Here is a 20,226-nt window from a genome sequence, read left to right as displayed (position 1 = left end):
AGTGTGTGTGTGTCGGGGGGGGGGGGGGAGAGGAAATGCAGATTTACACCTCCCTTTGTTTTTAAATCTTTAAAAAGTCAGAACCATCTTAGATTTACAGGGGAACTGGGGAATAGGCGGGTCTGTAGGAGGGGAAGGTCATGTGACAAAACCTCCAAGAATATGCCCAGAGTCAGCAACCTTACCCTCACAGCCCAAAATGCCATCCACGACCTGCACGCGCTCTGCGCCTGGTTTTCTCCCCACACCGAGCAAGGAAATCACTCCAGATTCGACGGGTAAAAGACTGTTACCTCCGAGGCTCCTCCCCAGGACCTGACGGCCTCTTCCAACTCCGTCACACGGCCAACCTTCATGGCCTCGCTTCCCATTGCGTTCTTCCTCTCCTGGGCCTGGGCCTCTGCCAAGCAGGAGTGAGCGACAGGCTGGACTCTGTGCAAGGCCTGGGACAGGAACTGGAAGTGCACCTGCAGGACAGTCAGGAAACATCGGCCTAGCACCTGAGGAACAGGACACAACACAAGACATTACTCGAGAGCTGCCGGAGCACGGGCAACATTCAAAATTAATTCAAGCAGCTAGCAAACGTAGCGCGAGTGCCAGGCAGGCCCGCTGTACCGGTTTAACCTCATCTAGAAGACGGCACCTCCGACGTTGCGGTGCTCCCTCAGTACTGCCCCTCCGACAGTGCAGCGCTCCCTCAGCACTGCCCCTCCGACAGTGCAGCGCTCCCTCAGTACTGCCCCTCCGACAGTGCAGCGCTCCCTCAGCACTGCCCCTCCGACAGTGCAGCGCTCCCTCAGTACTGCCCCTCCGACAGTGCAGCGCTCCCTCAGTACTGACCCTCCGACAGTGCAGCGCTCCCTCAGTACTGCCCCTCCGACGTTGCGGTGCTCCCTCAGCACTGCCCCTCCGACAGTGCAGCGCTCCCTCAGTACTGACCCTCCGACAGTGCAGCGCTCCCTCAGCACTGCCCCTCCGACAGTGCAGCGCTCCCTCAGCACTGCCCCTCCGACAGTGCGGTGCTCCCTCAGCACTGCCCCTCCGACAGTGCAGCGCTCCCTCAGCACTGCCCCTCCGACAGTGCAGCGCTCCCTCAGCACTGCCCCTCCGACAGTGCAGCGCTCCCTCAGCACTGCCCCTCCGACAGTGCAGCGCGCCCTCAGCACTGCCCCTCAGACAGTGCAGCCAACACAGAGCCGCACGGCCCTCGGTCAGTAACCCTGAAAGTTACATATAAACCTATGAACAATGAACAATGGCAGAAAGGTAAAGAGCACCCAGCCCAACCAGTCTGCCCCAGACAACTGCGACACCCCCTGCACCGCATCATTCTACACGCCGCCCCAACCGGAGCCATTGGGAGGTGCAAAAAACAGATAAAAACCCAGGCCAATTGGGGGGAAAAAATCTGGGATAATTCCTCTCCGACCCATCCAGGCGATCGAAACTAGTCCAGGAAATCACTCTGGCCGTATTTGATTACCTGCGGTACTTGCCATTATATCTGCACCAGCCAACAAGAGGTTATCCAGTCTAATCCCAGGTCCCTCAATATTTTGTACACCTCAATGAGGTCTCCTCTCAATCTCCTCTGTTCCAATGAGAACAAATCCAGCCTATCCAATCTGTCCCCATAGCTAAGATTCTTCACTCCAGGCAGCATCCTCGTAAATCTCCTCTGCACCCTCTCCAGTGCAATCACGTCCTTCCTATAATACGTCGACCAGAACTGCACACAGTACTCCAGCTGTGACCTAACCAGAGTATTATACAATTTAAGCATAACCTCCCTGCTCTTTTATTCTATGCCTCGGTCAATAAAGGCAAGCATTTCGAATGCCTTCTTAACCACCTGGCCTGCTACTTTCAGGGATCTGTGGACAAGTACTCCAAGATCCCTTTGTTCATCTACACTTTTAAGTGGCCTACCATTTAATGTGTATACCCTTTCCTTGTTAGCCCTTTCCAAGTGCATTACCTCACACTTCTCCGAATTAAATTCCATTTGCCACTGCTCTGCCCACCTGACCAGTAGATTGATATCCTCCTGCAGTCGATGACTTTCCTCTTCATTATCAACCACACAGCCAATTTTAGTGTCATCTGCAAACTTCTTAATCATACTCCCTATATTCAAATCTAAATCATTGATGTACACCACAAAAAGCAAGGGACCCAGTACTGAGCCCTGCGGAACCCCATTGGAAACATCCTTCTCGTCACAAAAACATCCATCAACCATTTGCTTCCTACCTCTAAGCCAATTTTGGATCCAACTAGCCACTTTGCCCTGGATCCCATGGGCTTTAACCTTTGAGCCCAGTCTACCATGTGGGATCTTATCAAAAGCTTTGCTAAAGTCCATATATACTACATCGTACACACTACCCTCATCAACCCTCCTGGTTATCTCCTCAAAAAATTCAATCAGGTTAGTCAATCACGATCTTCTCTTAACAAATCCATGCTGACTGTCCCTAATTAATCCTCGCCTTTCAAAATGTAGATTTATCCTGTCTTTCAGGATTTTTTCCAATAATTTTCCCACCACTGAGGTTAGGCTGACAGGCCTGTAATTACTCGAACTATCCCTTTCTCCCTTCTTAAACAAGGGTACCACATTAGCAGTCCTCATCAAGCATGCTTCTTCTAGAGGCTATGTTCAAATTACATCACCGGTACCGGCTGTGGCTCAGTGGGTAGCACTCTCGCCTCTGAGTCAGAAGGTTGCGGGGTTCAGTCCACTCTGCAGACCGGAACACAAAATCCAGGTCGACATTCCTGTACAGTGCTGAGGGAGCGCCGCACTGCCGGAGGGGCAGCGCTGAGGGAGCGCTGGCTGCACTGTCGGAAGTGCTGTCCTGCGGATGAGACGTTAAACCGAAGCCCCGTTTGCAGATGAATGTAAAAGAGCCTATGGTGCTAATTCAAGAGCCACAGCTGACACTACTGTTTTCAGGGACTTGGCCTGGAGGGTGGTGCACGGAGCAGTGCCGTGCAATAAATTTTTAAGCCGGTTCACGGGCTCCCAGGCCGCCTGGAAGAGTCCGTGTTCCATGTTTTTATCGAATGCACGAGGTTGCAGCCCCTGTTTTATTAGTTAAAGGGGCTGCTCCTGAAATTCTGGCTGCACTTCAGTCCCACGCTCCTGATCTTTGGGCACCCTGTGCGGAGGGGAGTGGGTAGGTCCGAGGGCCTCCTCGTAGGACTGCTCCTGGGCACGGCCAAGGGTGCCATCAGCCGGTCCAGGCAGCGGGTGGTCGAGGGGGTCGTTCAACCTGACTGCCTGCCTCTCTTCCGCGCATACATCCGCGCCAGGGTGTCCTTGGAGATGGAGCAGGCGGTGTCCACCGGTACGCTCGCGGCCTTCCGCGAGAGGTTGGCACCGGAGGGACTGGAGTGCATCATCACGCCCGGCAACCAAATTTTAATTTGATTTTATGTTTTAAAGTTTAATTTGTTTTAATTGCCGGTGTTTTTAAGTGTCCCCCTCCCCTTTTATAGGGGGCACTTGGAGAAAAAATATGATTTTAGTGCCCAAAAAAAAACTTAAACCGAAGTTGCCAGCTCCTGATCTCCGTCAGGCAGTAGAACGGGACATTCGGTGGACACCACATCTATGATCAAATGTATTTACCCCATCAACATATCCTTCTATTCCTGTCTCCTTCGTAATTATTTAGCTTCCTCTTCATTACATCGATACTATTCCCCTCAACTGCTCCCTGTGGCACTGAGTTTCACATTCTCACCACTCTGGGTAAAGAGGTTTCCCCTGAATTCCACAATGAATATATTAGTGACTGTCTTGTATTTACGGTCTCTCGTTTTGGGCTCCTCCACACATGGAAATAACATCTCTACATCTACCCTAACAAACCCTTTCGTATCTCTCAGTCTTCACTTTTCTGGAGAAAAGAGCCCCAGCTTGTTCAGTCTTTGATAGTTGCACCTTCTCTCTGGTACCATCCTCGTCGCACAGGAGACACAGCCTAAACTATAATTAAACCCTGTAGCATCTGTCAAAGGGAGATAAAAATGGCCCAAGCCCTCATGCCTATCACTACTACTTTAGCTCACTTGGCAGCACAGGCACCTGCAAGTTAGAAGTTTGTAGATTCAAGCCGTTCAGCAGGTTATCTGGTCTAACTCTCCACTTGTTGCAGTGTTCTTGGGATTTAAACCATTGGGCCCCAAATGACTATTCCGGAGTTTGAGATGGGTGTTGAAGATCCTACGACACTATTCCCAGAGTAGGGACAGCAATCTCCCACCAAAAATAAACTAGCCAGTGGCTCCATGGCCACTCATGGGACTGTGCGGTGCTCAAAACAGCCGTGGCATTTTACCAGAATAAAAGGTTACCATGTTTCAAAAGCAGTTCATTGTACATGAATGGCTTTCAGCTGTTGGGGACGCAATAAGGCACTATATAAATTCAAGCCCGTCTGTCTGTATCAAATGGTACAAATATGACAGCTAATTCAAACAGTCTCACTGCGCGAGTCAGAGCTCCAGTCACTGCCAAACGGTCAAGGCAGCTTGTCAGCACACACCAAGAGCATTAAACATATGACCTCATCATATGGCAAATCAATGAGTCAGCATTTGCTGCAAAGTCACTCCAGTTCATAAGGGGTAATTGATTGTCTGAAGTGTTTTGAGGCAGACCTGAAAGTTACTATAAACAAATGAGTATTAATACAATAATGACTATCCTGCCAGCTTACCTGAAACAGAACTCCAGTACAACATTCAGCACTCCTTGTGACTGGAGATGCAGAATTTGCTCCAACTGTCTCACAATCTCTGAACACACACAACCACTAAAACTATCTACAATTTACCTCTTGACATACACCCAGGAGATTAAGAACAGAACATAAGAAATAGGAGGAGACGGCCATTCGGCCCCTCGAGCCTGCTCCACCATTTAATACAATCATGGCTGATCTGATCATGGACTCAGCTCCACTTCCCTGCCCGATCCCCATAACCCTTTACTCCCTTATCACTCAAAAATCTGTCTATCTCCTCCTTAAATATATTCAATGACCCAGCCTCCACAGCTCTCTGGGGAAGAGAATTCCACATATTTACAACCCTCTGAGAAGAAATTGCTCCTCATCTCAGTTTTAAATGGACAGCCCCTTATTCTGAGACCATGATTTAGTTTCCCCTATCAGTGAAAATATCCTCTCTGCATCCACCTTGTCGAGCCCCCTCATTATCATATATGTTTCGATAAGATCACCTCTCATTCTTCTGAGCTCCAATGAGTATAGGCCCAACCTCCTCAACCTATCCTCATAAGTCAACCCCCTCATCTCTGGAATCAACCCAGTGAACCTTCACTGAACTGCCTCCAATACAAGTATATCCTTCCTTAAATACGAAGACCAAAACTGTACGCACTACTCCAGGTGTGGCTTCATACCCTGTATAGTTGTAGCAGGACTTCTCTGCTTTTATACTCCATCCCCCTTGCAATAAAGGCCAACATTCCATTTGCCTTCCTGATTACTTGCTGTACCTGCATATTAACTGTGTTTCATGCACAAGGACCCCCAGGTCCCTCTGTACTGCAGCACTTTGCAATTTTTCTCCATTTAAATTATAATTTGATTTTCTATTTTTTCTGCCGAAGTGGATAACCTCACATTTTCTCACATTATACTCCATCTGACAAATTTTTGCCCACTCACTTAGCCTTTGCAGATTTTTTGTGCCCTTCTCACAATTTGCTTTCCCATCCATCATTGTATCAGCAAAGTTGGCTACATTACACTCGGTCCCTTCATCCAAGTCATTAATATGGACTGTAAATAGTTGAGGCCCCAGCACCGATCCCTGCGGCACCCCACTAGTCACTGTTTGCCAACCTAAAATGACCCATTTATCCCGACTGTTTTCTGTTAGATGCATGCTAATATAGTACCCCCAACCCCATGAACTTTTATCTTGTGCAGTAACCTTTTATGTGGCACCTTATCGAATGCCTTCTGGAAATCCAAATCCACATCTACTGGTTCCCCTTTATCCACCCTGCTCGTTACATCCTCAAAGAACTGCAGCAAATTTGTCAAACATGATTCCCGGCCGAATTATTGCATGTGCATGGCGCTGAGAAGCAGCACCCGAGACTCCGACGCTTCCCCCAGCTCCCCCCCCACCCACCCCTCCAGGCCTGGCGAGAGATGCGGCGGGGGGGGGGGGGGGGAGGGAAAGAGATCATGAAATGGGACCCTGCGATCAGTCTGACCACGTTGTTGCTGCACGGGTTCTTCAACCGAGCTGCTGCTCCTCCGGCCGACCGGGTCTCAGGCTGAGCCGTGAGCATCCGACCGGACCCCCCCCCCCCCCCCCCCCCAAGTCTCCCGTGAGCCCTGAACGGCCGGGGTGGGGGGGGGGGGGGGGGGAGATAGCGAGAGGCTGGGGGGGGGGGGGCGGGGAGACACGGTGGGGAGTGGATCGGAGGGGAGAGAGGGAACTCAGCGAAGACAGATCATGTTCTTTCAATCCCCTAGAAGGGACATTGTTGGAGTGGATGATATCCAGAAGTCACGACACTGTCACTGTTCACTTCATATGTAATAAAATTTGTTAAACGATAAGGGAATAAGGGGTATGGAGAGCGGCCAGGGCAGTGGACCTGAGTCCATGATCGGATCAGCCATGTTGGTATTAAATGGCGGAGCAGACTCGAAGGGCCATATGACCTACTCCTGTTCCTATTTCTATGTTCTTATGATTTCCCTTTCATAAAGCCATGCCTACTCTGCTTGATTGAGTTACAAGGACACCTTCAAAGCTTCCCTAATGAAGTGCAACATCACCACTGATGCCTGGCAGATGGTGTATAATGTAGGAAAATGTGAGGTTATCCACTTTGGCAGAAAAAATAGAAAAGCAGATTATAATTTAAATGGAGAAAAATTGCTCTTCAGTACAGAGGGACCTGGGGGTCCATGTGCATGAAACACAAAAAGAGAGTATACAGGTAAAGCAAGTAATCATGAAGGCAAATGGAATGTTGGCTTTTATTGCAAAAGGGAGAGAGTATAAAAGCAGAGAAGTCCTGCTACAACTATACAGGGTATTGGTGAGGTCGCACCTGGAGTACAGTTTTGGTCTCCATATTTAAGGAAGGATATACTTGCGTGGAGACAGTTCAGAGAAGGTTCACTAGATTGATTCCGGAGATGAGGGGGTTGACTTATGAAGATAGGTTGAGCCTATACTCATTGGAGTTAAGAATGAGAGCTGATCTTATCGAAACATATAAGATAATGAGGGGCTCGACAAGATGGATGCAGAGAGTATATTTCCAATCATGGGGGAAACTAAAACTAGGGAACATAATCTCAGAATAAGAGGCCACCCATTTAAAACTGAGATGAGGAGGAACGTCTTCTCTCAGAGCGTTGTAAATCTGTGGAATTCACTGTCCCAGAGAGCTGTGGAGGCTGGGTCTTAGAATATATTTAACATAGAAACATAGAAATTCACAGCACAGAAGGAGGTCATTTCGGCCCATCGCGTCCGCGCCGGCCGTCAAAGAGCCACACGACCCTTGGTCAGCAGCCCTGAAGGTTACATATAAACCTATGAACAATGACGGAAAGGCAAACCAATCCGCCTCACACAACTGCGACATCCCTTATACTAAAACATTCTACACTCCACCCCAACCGGAGCCATGTGATCTCCTGAGAGAGGCAAAAACCAGATAAAAACCCAGGTCAATTTAGGGAGAAAAAAATCTGGGAAAATTCCTCTCCGACCCATCCAAGCGATCGAAACTAGTCCAGGAGATCACCCTGGCCGCATTCTATTCCCTGTAGTACTTACCATTATATCTGCTCCGTCCAACAAAACGGAGTCTAATCCCAATAACCAGCTCTAGGTCCGTAACCCTGCAGGTTACTGCACTTTAAGTTCCCATCCAACCATCTCTTAAACGTGGTGAGGGTTTCTGCATCCACCACTCTTCCAGGCAACGAGTTCCAGATCCCCACAACACTCTGCGTAAAGAAGCCCCCCTCAAATTCCCTCTAAACCTTCCACCAACCACCTTAAAACTATGCCCCCTTGTAATAGGCCCCTCCACCTATGGAAATAGACCCTTACTATCCACTATGTCCAGGCTCCTCAATATTTTGTACACCTCAATGAGGTCTCCTCTCAACCTTCTCTGTTCCAATGAGAACAAACCCAGCCTATCCAATCTGTCCTCATAACTAAGATTCTCCATTCCAGGCAGTATCCTTGCAAATCTCCTCTGCATTCTCTCTAGTACAATCACGTCCTTCCTATTATATGGAACGCAGTACTCCAGCTGTGGCCTAACCAAAGTATTATACAATTTAAGCATAACCTCCCTGTTCTTATATTCTATGCCTCGGCCAATAAAGGCAAGCATTCCGTATGGCTTCTTATCCACCTGGCCTGCTACTTTCAGGGATCTGTGGACAAGCACTCCAAGGTCCCTTTGTTCATCTACACTATTAAGTGGTCTACTGCTTCTTATTAGCCCTCCAAAAGTGCATCATCTCACACTTCTCTGAATTAAATTCCATTTGCCACTGCTCTGCCCACCTGACCAGTAGACGGACAGATTTTTGAGCGATAAGGTAATAAAGGGTTATGGGGAGCGGGCAGGGAAGCGGAATAATCAGTTCAGCCATGATCTTATTAAATGGCGGAGCAGGCTCCAGAGGTCAAATGGCCTACTCCTGCACCTATTTCTTGTGTTCTTGTGTTTTTATCTCAAAATTCAAATTGGGCTACAATATACACCAGGGATATAAACAGAAAACAAAAAATGCTGGAAATCTCAGCAGGTCAGGCAGCATCTGTAGAGAGGGAGCAGAGTTAACATTTCGGGTCAATGACCCTCCGTGAGAACACCAGGGGTCGAACTGTGACCGATCTCAGTCCTAGGCTACAAATCACTATCCCGCCACCTTACCCCCACCGCCATCTCCTCCAGTCTAACATCCACTCCCGCATCCTTCGGGTTTCTGACGTTGGCTTCTTGTTGATCCCACAGGAACAGGAGGACACGGAGGGTTGTAGGGCTGGAGGAGGTTAGAGAAATAGGGACCAGGCCATGTAGGGATTTAAACAGGAGAATGAGAATTTTAAACTGAGGCTGGGATGGACTGGAGCCAAAGTAGGTCAGTGAGCACAGGGAGGGGGGGGGGGGGGAGATGGGTAAACGGGTCATTCAGCAGGGGGGAGTAGAGAATGGGTAAACGGGTCAGTGAGCACAGGGGAGATGGACGGACAAACGTGATAAGAGACATATAAACATATAAGATACTGACAGGACGGACAGGTTAGATGCGGGTAGATTGTTCCCGATGTTGGGGAAGTCCAGAACCAGGGGACACAGTCTTAGGATAAGGGGTTGGCCATTTAGGACTGAGATGAGGAGAAACTTCTTCACTCAGAGTTTTTAACCTGTGGAATTCCCTGCCACAGAGAGTTGTTGATGCCAGTTCATTGGATATATTCAAGAGGGAGTTAGATATGGCAGTTACGGCTAGAGAGATCAAGGGGCATGGAGAGAAAGCAGGAAAGGGGTACTGAGGGAATGATCAGCCATGATCTTATTGAATGGCGGTGCAGGCTCGAAGGGCTGAATGGCCTACTCCTGCACCTATTTTCTATGTTTCTATGATACAGGCAGCAGAATTTTGGATGAGCTGAAGTTTATGGAGGGGGCAGAATGGGGGGCCGGAAGGAGACGATTGGAATAGCCAAGTTTGGAGGTGATAAAGACATAGATAAGGCTTTCAGCAGAACATGGGCTGAGGCAGGGGTGTTAAACGAGCGATGTTACGGAGATGGAAGTATACGGTCTCAGTAACGGAGAGCACATGGAGCCGGAAGTTCACTTCAATAGGGCACCAAGGTTGCAAACAATCTGGTTCAACCGGAGGGGGACGGAGCCGGTGGCAAGGATACAGAGTTTGTGGTGGGGCATGAAGACGATGGCTTTGGCCTTCTGGTTTTCAGGTGGTGAAAGCTATGGCTCATCCAGGACTGGATGTCTACATTAAAGGTGCTATATAAATGCTAATTATAAAAAGAAATAGGAGATGGAGTCGGCCATTCAGCCCCTCGAGCCTGCTCCGCTGTTTAATAAGATTATGGCTGATCTGATTTTGGCCTCAGCTCCACTTCCCTGCCTGCTCCCCATAACCCTCGACTCCCTTATCACTCAAAAATCTGTCTATCTCTGCCTTAAATATATTCAATGTCCCAGCTTCCACAGCTCTCTGAGGCAGAGAATTCCACAGATTTACAACCCTCAGAGAAATTCCTCCTCATCTCAGTTCTAAATGGGCGACCTCTTATTCTTAAACTATGCCCCCTAGTTCTGGATTCCCCCACTAGGGGAAACATCCTCTCTGCATCCACCTTGTCAAGCCCCCTCAGTGTCTTATGTTTCAATAAGATCACTTCTATGTCTTCTAAACTCCAATGAGTATAGGCCAAACCTGCTCAACCTATCTTCATAAGTCAACCCTCTCATCTCCGGAATCAACCTCGTGAACCTTCTCTGAACAGTCTCCAATGCAAGTATATCCCTCCTCTGGAGACCAAAACTGTACACAGTACTTCAGGTGTGGCCTCACTAATACCCTGTACAGTTCTAGCAGGACTTCTCTGCTTTTATACTCTATCCTCCTTGCAATAAAGGCCAACATTCCATTTGCCTTCTGATTACTTGCTGTACCTGCATGCTAACTTTGTGTTTCATGCACAAGTATCCCGAGCATTTTGTAATTTCTCTCCATGGCCGATTTCAGAGCCAGTCCCACTTGGAGTATGACACAAGAGCGCGGTATCCTGACGGATATTTATGTTGAGTGTTTTACTAGCAACCCACCGTGAAGCAGAAAGCTGTTGCCACACAGCGTAACTGATTACATTATTCTTTACTCTTGTGCTGCTGCATCATCATCATCATCATCATAGGCAGTCCCTCGGAATCGAGGAAGACTTGCTTCTACTCCTGAAGTGAGTTCTTAGGTGGCTGAACAGTCCAATACGAGAGCCACAGACTCTGTCACAGGTGGGACAGACAGTGGTTAAGGGAAAGGGTGGATGGGACAGGTTTGCCGCACGCTCCTTCCGCTGCCTGTGCTTGATTTCTGCATGCTCTCAGCGATGAGACTCAAAGTGCTCAGCGCCCTCTCTGATGCACTTCCTCCACTTAGGACGGTCTTGGGCCAGGGACTCCCAGGTGTCAGTGGGGATGTCGCACTTTATCAGGGCGGTTTTGAGGGTGTCCTTGTAGTGTTTCCGCTGACCACATTTGGCCCGTTTGCTACAGTGCCCTGTCAGAGGGCCAACAGGAAAGAGCTGTCCACACCTCCAACGGCCCCATCCCATGGTAGCTGAGTCCTGGTGTTCGCATTTTTATATCGCTAGAGTCCGAGCAGTCTCGGGAGCATCGTATGCCTGCTAACGACACGGCCAATGTGAAACACCCAGATAACAAAACTGCAATAAGTTGTAACCCTGTGAACTAACTTCTAATCAAAACAAAAGAACTGCTAAGGCACGGCGAGAAGCATCAGATCACAATGTGCAGTCTATCCCACCTTTGTTCCATCCTCCCCCAATCCACAAGACCCCTACAGCTATTTTAAACAAACAATGGTTTCATTCCCAGGGAAAATGAATCAGTCACTCCAGCTCACAAGGTCACATCACTGATAAAAGTCTTTTCAAAAAGTATTAATTTTCCAAATAGAAAATCAGTTGCATCAAAGCTGTATATTATTTGGGTTTTCCCACCAGACAGCCTTGACTGTCTGGGATAAACACAGTCAGGCTTCCTGCCAAAATTACTGCCATCAGCTGACAGCAACTGTGCTCATGCGGTGGGTTGCGGACGGTGCCGGTGGGGGTTAAGAGACAGAGAGATCGAGAGCCGAAGGAGCGAGTGAGCGCAAGAGAGAGAGAGAGAGAGAGAGAGAGAGTATGCGAGAGCGCGAAGGTGTGGGAGAACAAGAGCCAGACACACGCATTCATTTTTCTTTCTGCCTCACAGTGTGTTAGACCCTCAGCCTCAGCACACGAGTCTAGGAAAGAGGATGGAATAAAATAAACAGCCAGAGGTCCTGCTCCCAATCGCTGTCCCATGACCCTCGTTCAGCTGTGATTTTATCCATGACCAGAGCCTGCCAGCACACACCCCCAGCTCAAATAAAGAATGGCCACTTGGGCAAGGAAGCACAGAACTCCCAGCACATTTGAAACTACACTTCAGAATCATACAGCATGAAAGGAGACCATTCGGCCCATCATGCCTGTGCCGGCTCTGTGAAAGAGTGGTCCAATCAGTCCCACTCCCCCCGCTCTTTCCTCACAGCCCTGCAATCTTTCCCCTTCAAGTATTTATCCAATTCCCGTTTGAAAGTTACTATTGAATCTGCTCCCACCGCCCTTTCAGGCAGCGTGTTCCAGATTATAACGCACTGTGTAAAAACATTTCTCATTTACCCTCTGGTTCTTTTTCCAAACGCCTTAAATCTGTGTCCTCTGGTTACCAACCCTCCTGCCACTGGAAACCATTATTTGATCTATCAAAACCCTTCATGATTTTGAACACATCTATTAAATCTCTCTGCTCCAAGGAGAACAACCAAATCTCCTCTGCACCGCTCCAAGGCCTTGACATCCTTCCTAAGATGTGGTGCCAAAATTGGACACAATACTCCAGCTAAGGCCAAACCAGTGTTTTATAAAGGCTTAACATAACATTCTTGCTTTTGTACTCTACCTCTATTAATAAAGCTAAGGATGCCATATGGTTTTTTTATTTAAAAACAGCCTTCTCAACTTGTCCAGCCACCTTCAAGGATTTACGTACACACAGCCCCAGGTCTCTCTGTTCCTGCACCCCTTTTAAAATTGAACCATTTAGTTCATATTGCCTCTTCTCATTCTTCCTACCAAAATGACTAACTTCACTCAGCAAGAATAATCCCCTTCAGGAGAAAAAGGAGAAAAAAGTGAATGGAAATTAATGTATCACTCTCCATCCCTCTTGCAAGAAAAAACAATGCTTGACTCATTCACGAACCCCCACCCAGTGACTAAGTTAAAAGAATTCAAACCAAACACGTTAATACGTCCAGAGTCAAGACCTCAACTGTGCCAAGAGCCAGTGTTTAAGCACCGTAACAAGCCAGACAGAAAACGTAGCAGTTCTGAACCAGACGACAAGCAACTCGATTTTGCATTTAGAACATCCGTTCAATAAATCAGATCAGCAGTTCTCAGGCGCCTGCTTCCCTGGCAGCTGGCTCAACACAGATTGACTCAATTTAGAAGCAGAGTCTTGGGTGCGAACGTGAGCTAGTATTTCTGTAAACATTCGCAGAATGCCAATACGCAATAGTCCTGGGGCTGTAAAGATCTACAGCCTTTTACAACTAGAATTTGACTCAAACTGACTGTCTTGCTTCGGGTTAGAACATTTCACTGAGCAATTAACTTGGGGAGGGGGCGGAAGCAATGGCCAGCTTGCCCATCAGATGACTGCTTCTTTCATCTTCATTTATCGAAACATAGATTTTGGCTTGTACCGAAAGTTGTTTCATTGCCATGCAATCTATTTCCTTGCATTCTCATCCTTGTTTTCAAATCCCTCCATGGCCTCGCCCTTCCCGATCTCTGTAACCTCCTCCGGCCCCAGAACCCTCAGATTTCTCCACTCCTCCAATTCTGGCCTCTTGAGCATCTCCGACTTTAATCGCTCCACCACTGGCGGCCGTGCCTTCAGCTGCTTAAGCCCCAGGCTCTGGAATTCCCTCCCTAAACCTCTCCGCCTCTCTACCGTCCTCAGATGCTCCTTAAAATCTATCTCTTTGACCAAGCTTTTGGTAATCTGCCCCAATATCTCATGTGGTTCGGTGTTACATTTTGTTTGATAACGCTCCTGTGAAGTGCCTTGGGACGTTTTACTACATTAAAGGTGCTATATAAATGCAAGTTATTGTTGTTGAGAAACATTACAAGTGGCAAGAAACATGCAGCATTTTTTTTAGCTCTACGTACTATGTTTTGCTATTACAGGAGGAAATGGAAAATAAGACGTTACGTCACGAGTAAATGTCAGCGAGAATGTGCCTGGAATCCGACTGGCACAGGTTCCTTCAGCCACAGAGCAGCTGGAACAGTAAACAGCATCAACATTCCACATGGAAACACCATTCACAACACACTGCTGACTGTCACACTGTCTTAGTACTTGGGGTGAGGGGGTCGATGGTGTACTCAAGGGAGAGGCACCTCTTCTATCACATCCAAGAAAGATGGAGCACAATGTGTATCAAGCTACACAGCGATCCCTGTGCATGGATGCTGGCTATGACAGTCATTCAACAACAACTTGCGTTTATATAGCACCTTTAACGTAGCAAAACATCCCAAGGCGCTTCACAGGAATGTTATCAGACAAAAATCTGACGCTGAGCAATGCAAGGAGATATTAGGACAGGCAATCAAAAGCTTGGTCAAAGTGGTCGGTTTTAAGGAGCAACTTAAAGGAGGAGAGGTGGAGGGGCTTAGTGAGGCCTTACAACCAACTAGCGAATCACTTTGAAACATTCTTAGTAACCTGACCAGACACTCCTTAAATCCATCGGCAGATGCAGCTCTCATCTGGTTATCAATTGTGGTCACCACTACCAACAGCTGAAAAACCACACTAACTAACTGCCACAGTCATTTCCCTCCCCGAAGTTGAAAATCAGGGATAAATCATGCACGAAGATTTGAATGCCCAAATATCACAACAAATCTGATGAGAAACAGATTAAAGAGAAAACAATGATACCAGCCTACTTTAAAGTCAGAATGTCAGCTTTTATTTTGGCCAGTCAAGAATGAGGGAAGATGATAAGGACACACAAGAAATAGGAAATAGGAGCAGGAGTAGGCCATTTGGCCCCTCGAACATGAACTGAATTGGATAATTACAGAGCAGTACAGAGGGAGGTGTGAAAGTACACGCAGACCATCGCAGCCTCCAATAACAGTAACTCACCGATCTTTCCTCCGAGCTGAGGAAAGATGGACAGTGCACCGTCGGGAAGAAAATGAGACTAAGGAGGTAACATGGCGAGATATTTACTGAGTTATCAGAACAAACTGAAAAATAGAAGACAAGGTAATGTGATGGCTCAGGTGATTAATGCAATGAATAACACCAATCGGGAGCATTCAAATCCCAGGTTTGATTTCTGATCTGTGTTGAGATAGCTGATTTCAGATAGTCCGAGGGGCACAACTATTGATCACAACACCCCTGGGGCTTTGGGGTGGACGGGGGCGGTGAGGTATGTCGAGAAGAGGCATTAGAAGGACAGTGTGTGCATACATTGAATGAGGACAAGTCCAGTTCTAGCTCTGACGTCCACAGTTACAGTTTGCCTGCCACCACCTAGGTTCAGTTGTAAAGAATGGTGCTTGCATGAAGTATCGTGGAGCATATAATGAGAAGTGTTCCATTATCCAACAGTATTCCCACTTTACCTCCGTCCGAAACCCTATACCACACCTCATCATCTCGAGCTAACACTTTTCTCGCTGACCTCCACATCAACCACAAGTTACATCTCATTCCGAACATGGCAGCATGCATCTTCAGCACTTAGGCACACCTGCTCCATACTCTCCATTTCTCCACAGCTTCCTGCTCCCTAGCAAGCTTACTTTAAAAAAGCTCATCCTTGCTTATTACTGAGCTATCCTCCCAACTACCAAATGATGGAAGAATTCAATGGTGGTGCCATTAAGCTCGATCGACTCACCAATAACCTGCACGGTGATGCTTAATTTGACTCTGGCAGCATCAGAGAGCAAGTGCCCTCAACATAAAGTCTGGCACCACAAAGCCCTGGCAAAACTCCGATCAATGTGGATCAAGGGGAAAACTCCACCATTGGCTGGAGTCGGACCTGACCTACAGCAAGATGGCTGTGGTTGTCGGAGGCCAATCATTGCAGCCCTAGGACATCACATCCAGAGTTCCTCGGGGCAGCACCCATGGCCCAACTGTCTTCAGCTGCTTCAATGATCTCTCCCCCATCATATGTTCAGGAGTTGGGCTATTCAGCTATATTTAAACTCTATTAATGACGCAGTCCATACTAGCCTACAGCAACACCTTGAAAACATTCGTGCCAACTAAGTGGCAGGCAATGACCATCTGCAGCGAGGGTCAAATACGTCTCCCTCTGATCTTCAATGACCAGAGTGACTCAGCAACAGCGTTGGGGTCACCAAAAGCTTAACTGGACCAGACAAACCAACACTTACAAAAGGAAGAGCCTGGTGCAATAGGTGGCTCACCTCACGACCCATCAAAGCCCCTCCACCACCAAGGGTCAAGATGAGTATTATGAAGGAACACTCACCTGGATAGGTGCAGCTACATTAATAAGCTCAACACCATCCAGGACAAAGTCGTCCACTTTACTGGCGTCCCTGCCACTGAAGCCCCTATCCACTGATATCATGCTCAGTATGTACTGTCCACAAGATGTACTGGAGCTGCTCACCACCTCCCAGCTCCTCGATCTCTACCACAGAACAAATATTTTGTATCTGTCTTTACAGTAGAGGACACTAACAATATTCCAACAGTGGATAGTCAAGGGGCTATAGGGGGGAAGGAACTTAACACAATCACAATCACTAAGGAGGTGGTACTCAGAGATAATGGGACTAAAGGCAAATAAATCCCTGGACCTGATGGCTTGCATCCTAGGGTCTTAAGAGAAGTAGCGGCAGGGATTGTGGATGCATTGGTTGTAATTTACCAATTCCCTGGATTCTGGGGAGGTCCCAGCAGATTGGAAAACTGCAAATGTAACGCCCCTATTTAAAAAAAGGAGGCAGACAAAAAGCAGGAAACTATAGACCAGTTAGCCCAACATCTGTTTTTGGGAAAATGTTGGAGTCCATTATTAAAGAAGCAGTAGCAGGACATTTGGAAAAGCAAATTTCGGTCAGACAGTGTCAGCATGGATTTATGAAAGGGAAGTCATGTTTGACAAATTTGTTGGAATTCTTTGAGGATGTAACGAACAGGGTGGATAAAGGGGAACCAGTGGATGTGGTGTATTTGGACTTCCAGAAGGCATTTGACAAGGTGCCACATAAAAGGTGACTGCACAAGATATAAGTTCACGGAGGTAATATATTAGCATGGATAGAGGATTGGCTAACAAACAGAAAAGAGAGTCAGGATAAATGGTTCATTCTCTGGTTGACAACCAGTAACTAGTGGGGTGCCTCAGGGATCAGTGCTGGGACCCCAACTATTTACAATCTATATTAACGACTTGGAAGAAGGGACCGAGTGTAACGTAGCCAAGTTTGCTGACGATACAAAGATGGGAGGGAAAGCAATGTGAGAGGAGGACTCAAAAAAATCTGCAAAAGGACATAGACAGGCTAAGTGAGTGGGCAAAAATTTGGCAGATGGAGTATAATGTTGGTAAGTGTGAGGTCATGCATTTTGGCAGAAAAAAATCAAAGAGCAAGTTATTATTTAAATGGAGAAAGATTGCAAAGTGCCACAGTACATAGTGGGACCTGGGAGTACTTGTGCATGAAACACAAAAGGATAGTATGCAGGTACAGCAAGTGATCAGGAAGGCCATGAAATCTTGACCTTTATTGCAAAGGGGATGGAGTATAAAAGCAGGGAAGTCTTGCTATAGCTATACAGGGTATTGGTGAGGTCACATCTGGAATACTGCGTGCAATTTTGGTTTCCGTATTTACGAAAGGATATACTTGCTTTGGAGGCAGTTCAGAGAAGGTTCACTCGGTTGATTCCAGAGATGAGAGGGTTGTCATATAAGGAAAGGTTGGGCCTCTACTCATTGGAATTAAGAATGAGAAGTGATCTTATCGAAACATATAAGATTATGAGGGGGCTTGACAAGGTGGATGCAGAAAGGATGTTTCCACTGGTGGGGGAGACTAGAACTAGAGGGCATGGTCTTAGAATAAGGGGCCGCCCATTTAAAACAGATGAGGAGAAATTTCTTCTGAGGGTTGTAAATCTGTGGAATTCGTTGCCTCAGAGAGCTGTGGAAGCTGGGACATTGAATAAATTTAAGACAGAAAGAGAGTTTCTTAAACGATAAGGGAGTGAAGGGTTATGGGGAGCGGGCAGGGAAGTGGACCCGAGTCCATGATCAGATCAGCCATGATCTTATTGAATGGCGGAGCAGGCTCAAGGGGCCGTATGGCCTACTCCTGCTCCTATTTCTTATGTTATGTTCTAAAAAACATTATCTCCAAGTTTCTCTTCAAGCCACACACTATCATGACTTGGACGTATATTGCCGCTCCTGCATCGTTGCTAGGCAATGATCCCAAAATTCCCAACCTAACACCACTGTGGAAGCACCGTCACCACATGGAGTGCAGCGGTTCAGGCAGATGGCCCACCACCACCTTTGCTCAGGGCAATTAGGTATGGGCAATAAATGTTGCTTGCCGACATCACCCACAACTTAATAAAAGTCTATCCATGCTCCCACCACCCCCAATATTGCTATTCTTCTAGCCAAACTGCCATAAATAGAGCCTTCACTCCTCCAACACCATGCTCTTATTTGTTCCCCACCTCTACCACTGGTGGCTGCCTGTTCAGCCGCTATGTTCTGAAACTCTTCTCATTCCATCCTCCTTGCCACCTTCCTCCCAGCTTTCAAACCAAAAAACCTTCTCGAACTCCTCTCTGACCATCCCTTCAGCTCCCCACCCTAAAGATCAACCATGATCTCACTGAATGGTGGAGCAAGCTCGAGGGGCCAAATGGCCTACTCCTGCTCCTATTTTCTAAATCAATTTCCTCTTCTCTTGACATCCACTGCCATTTTCTCTTTATTGCAAAGTACTTTGAGAAGTGGATGTGGGATGTGCGAAAAGCAACTTTTTATTGCAAAAACGGAGCATCATCCACGATTCAGCGAGCAACAGTAAACACCAGCAGCCACCAAGGTAACGCCAAGGTAACTCAAACAGCTCCCACGTTCTACCCTCCATAAACTTGGTCATTCAAGCCTCTACTGGCTACGTCCCAACTCACACCAAGTCCCTTCACCCCAGTGCTCGCTGACCTACATTGCCCCTCGGTCCGGTAGCGCCTCGATTTTAAAAGTCTCATCCTTGTTTCGAAAACCCTCCATAGCCTCGCCCCTCCCTATCTCTGCAACCTCCTAAAGCCCTACAACCCTCCCAGATCTCTGGGCCCTCAGATCTCCGTGCTCCTCTAATTCTGGCCTCTAGAGTGTCCCCGATTTTCATCGTTCCACCATTGTCGGCCGTGCCTTCAGCTGCTTGGGCCCCGAGCTTTAGAATTCCCTCCCTAAACCCCTCTGCCTCGCTACCTCTCTCTCCTCCTTTAAGACACTCCGTAAAACCTACCTGTTGTCAAAGTTTTTGGTTATGTGGTTCGGTGTGAAATCTTGTTTGATAATGCTCCTGTGAAGCACCTTGGGACATTTTACTACTTTAAAGGCGCTATATAAATACAAGTTGTTGTTGTTGCCTGAAGGCATGCAAATGCATTATGGATGAACACCCTACAGCAAGATCCCTCACCATCACCCTCCATCACAGTGGAAATCCAGAACTTACCACCCAGCCAATGGTGTCTGTGGAACACTTCGACAGCAGCACGTTAATAACGAACACCACAGCAGATTAAAACCAGCACCCTGTTCTCGGGATACGCCACCCCTCCTCTCCAGCACCGAACATCATTTAATATTTCAGTAAGTTCTATAAAAGAAACGCTACAGAGAGGCCACTCAGAATAAAGTGCACAGCTGCAGGGCTTGCGAAGCGCAAAGTGCTGTCGTTTCTTAAAACGACTGTAAACGCAGTCTTTGTGCTGACAAATGGATTTGACGTTGCAATTTAAATTTAAATATATTTAAAAAAATGTCCAACACTGAAGGCAATTGTCAACCAGCGGCAAACTGCTGAACACTGACCAGGGATCTGAAGGGTGGAATGTTCAATTGTCCCCTTGCACTAGTGAGGCCTTGTTCCAGCAGCCCAGCTCCCTCACTTAGGTCATACACTGACTCAGTCATGAAACACAGGTCGTCTTTCTTCCCGCTATTAGAATTCAACAAGACAAGCTCTGAACTGGGGAGCGCATTTCCT

The 20,226-nt window shown here is 47.5% G+C and overlaps 1 protein-coding gene across 6 annotated transcripts in view; it reads right to left on the bottom strand.

Moving 5' to 3' along the window:
* The window catches only part of garre1 (granule associated Rac and RHOG effector 1), a 132,254-nt gene that overhangs the window by 52,906 nt on the left and 59,122 nt on the right, over nucleotides 1–20,226 (bottom strand). For all 6 annotated transcript variants that reach the window (XM_070898320.1, XM_070898318.1, XM_070898319.1 and 3 more), the window contains one exon: nucleotides 294–500. In XM_070898320.1, coding sequence (XP_070754421.1) covers nucleotides 294–500 — 207 coding nt within the window. The remainder of the gene's footprint in view (nucleotides 1–293; nucleotides 501–20,226) is intronic.

The sequence above is a fragment of the Pristiophorus japonicus genome, chromosome 13 (assembly GCF_044704955.1).
Source record: "Pristiophorus japonicus isolate sPriJap1 chromosome 13, sPriJap1.hap1, whole genome shotgun sequence".
Lineage (NCBI taxonomy): Eukaryota > Metazoa > Chordata > Chondrichthyes > Pristiophoridae > Pristiophorus > Pristiophorus japonicus.
Note: the sequence above shows the minus strand (reverse complement) of the source record. Positions and strands in the feature narration are given on the sequence as shown.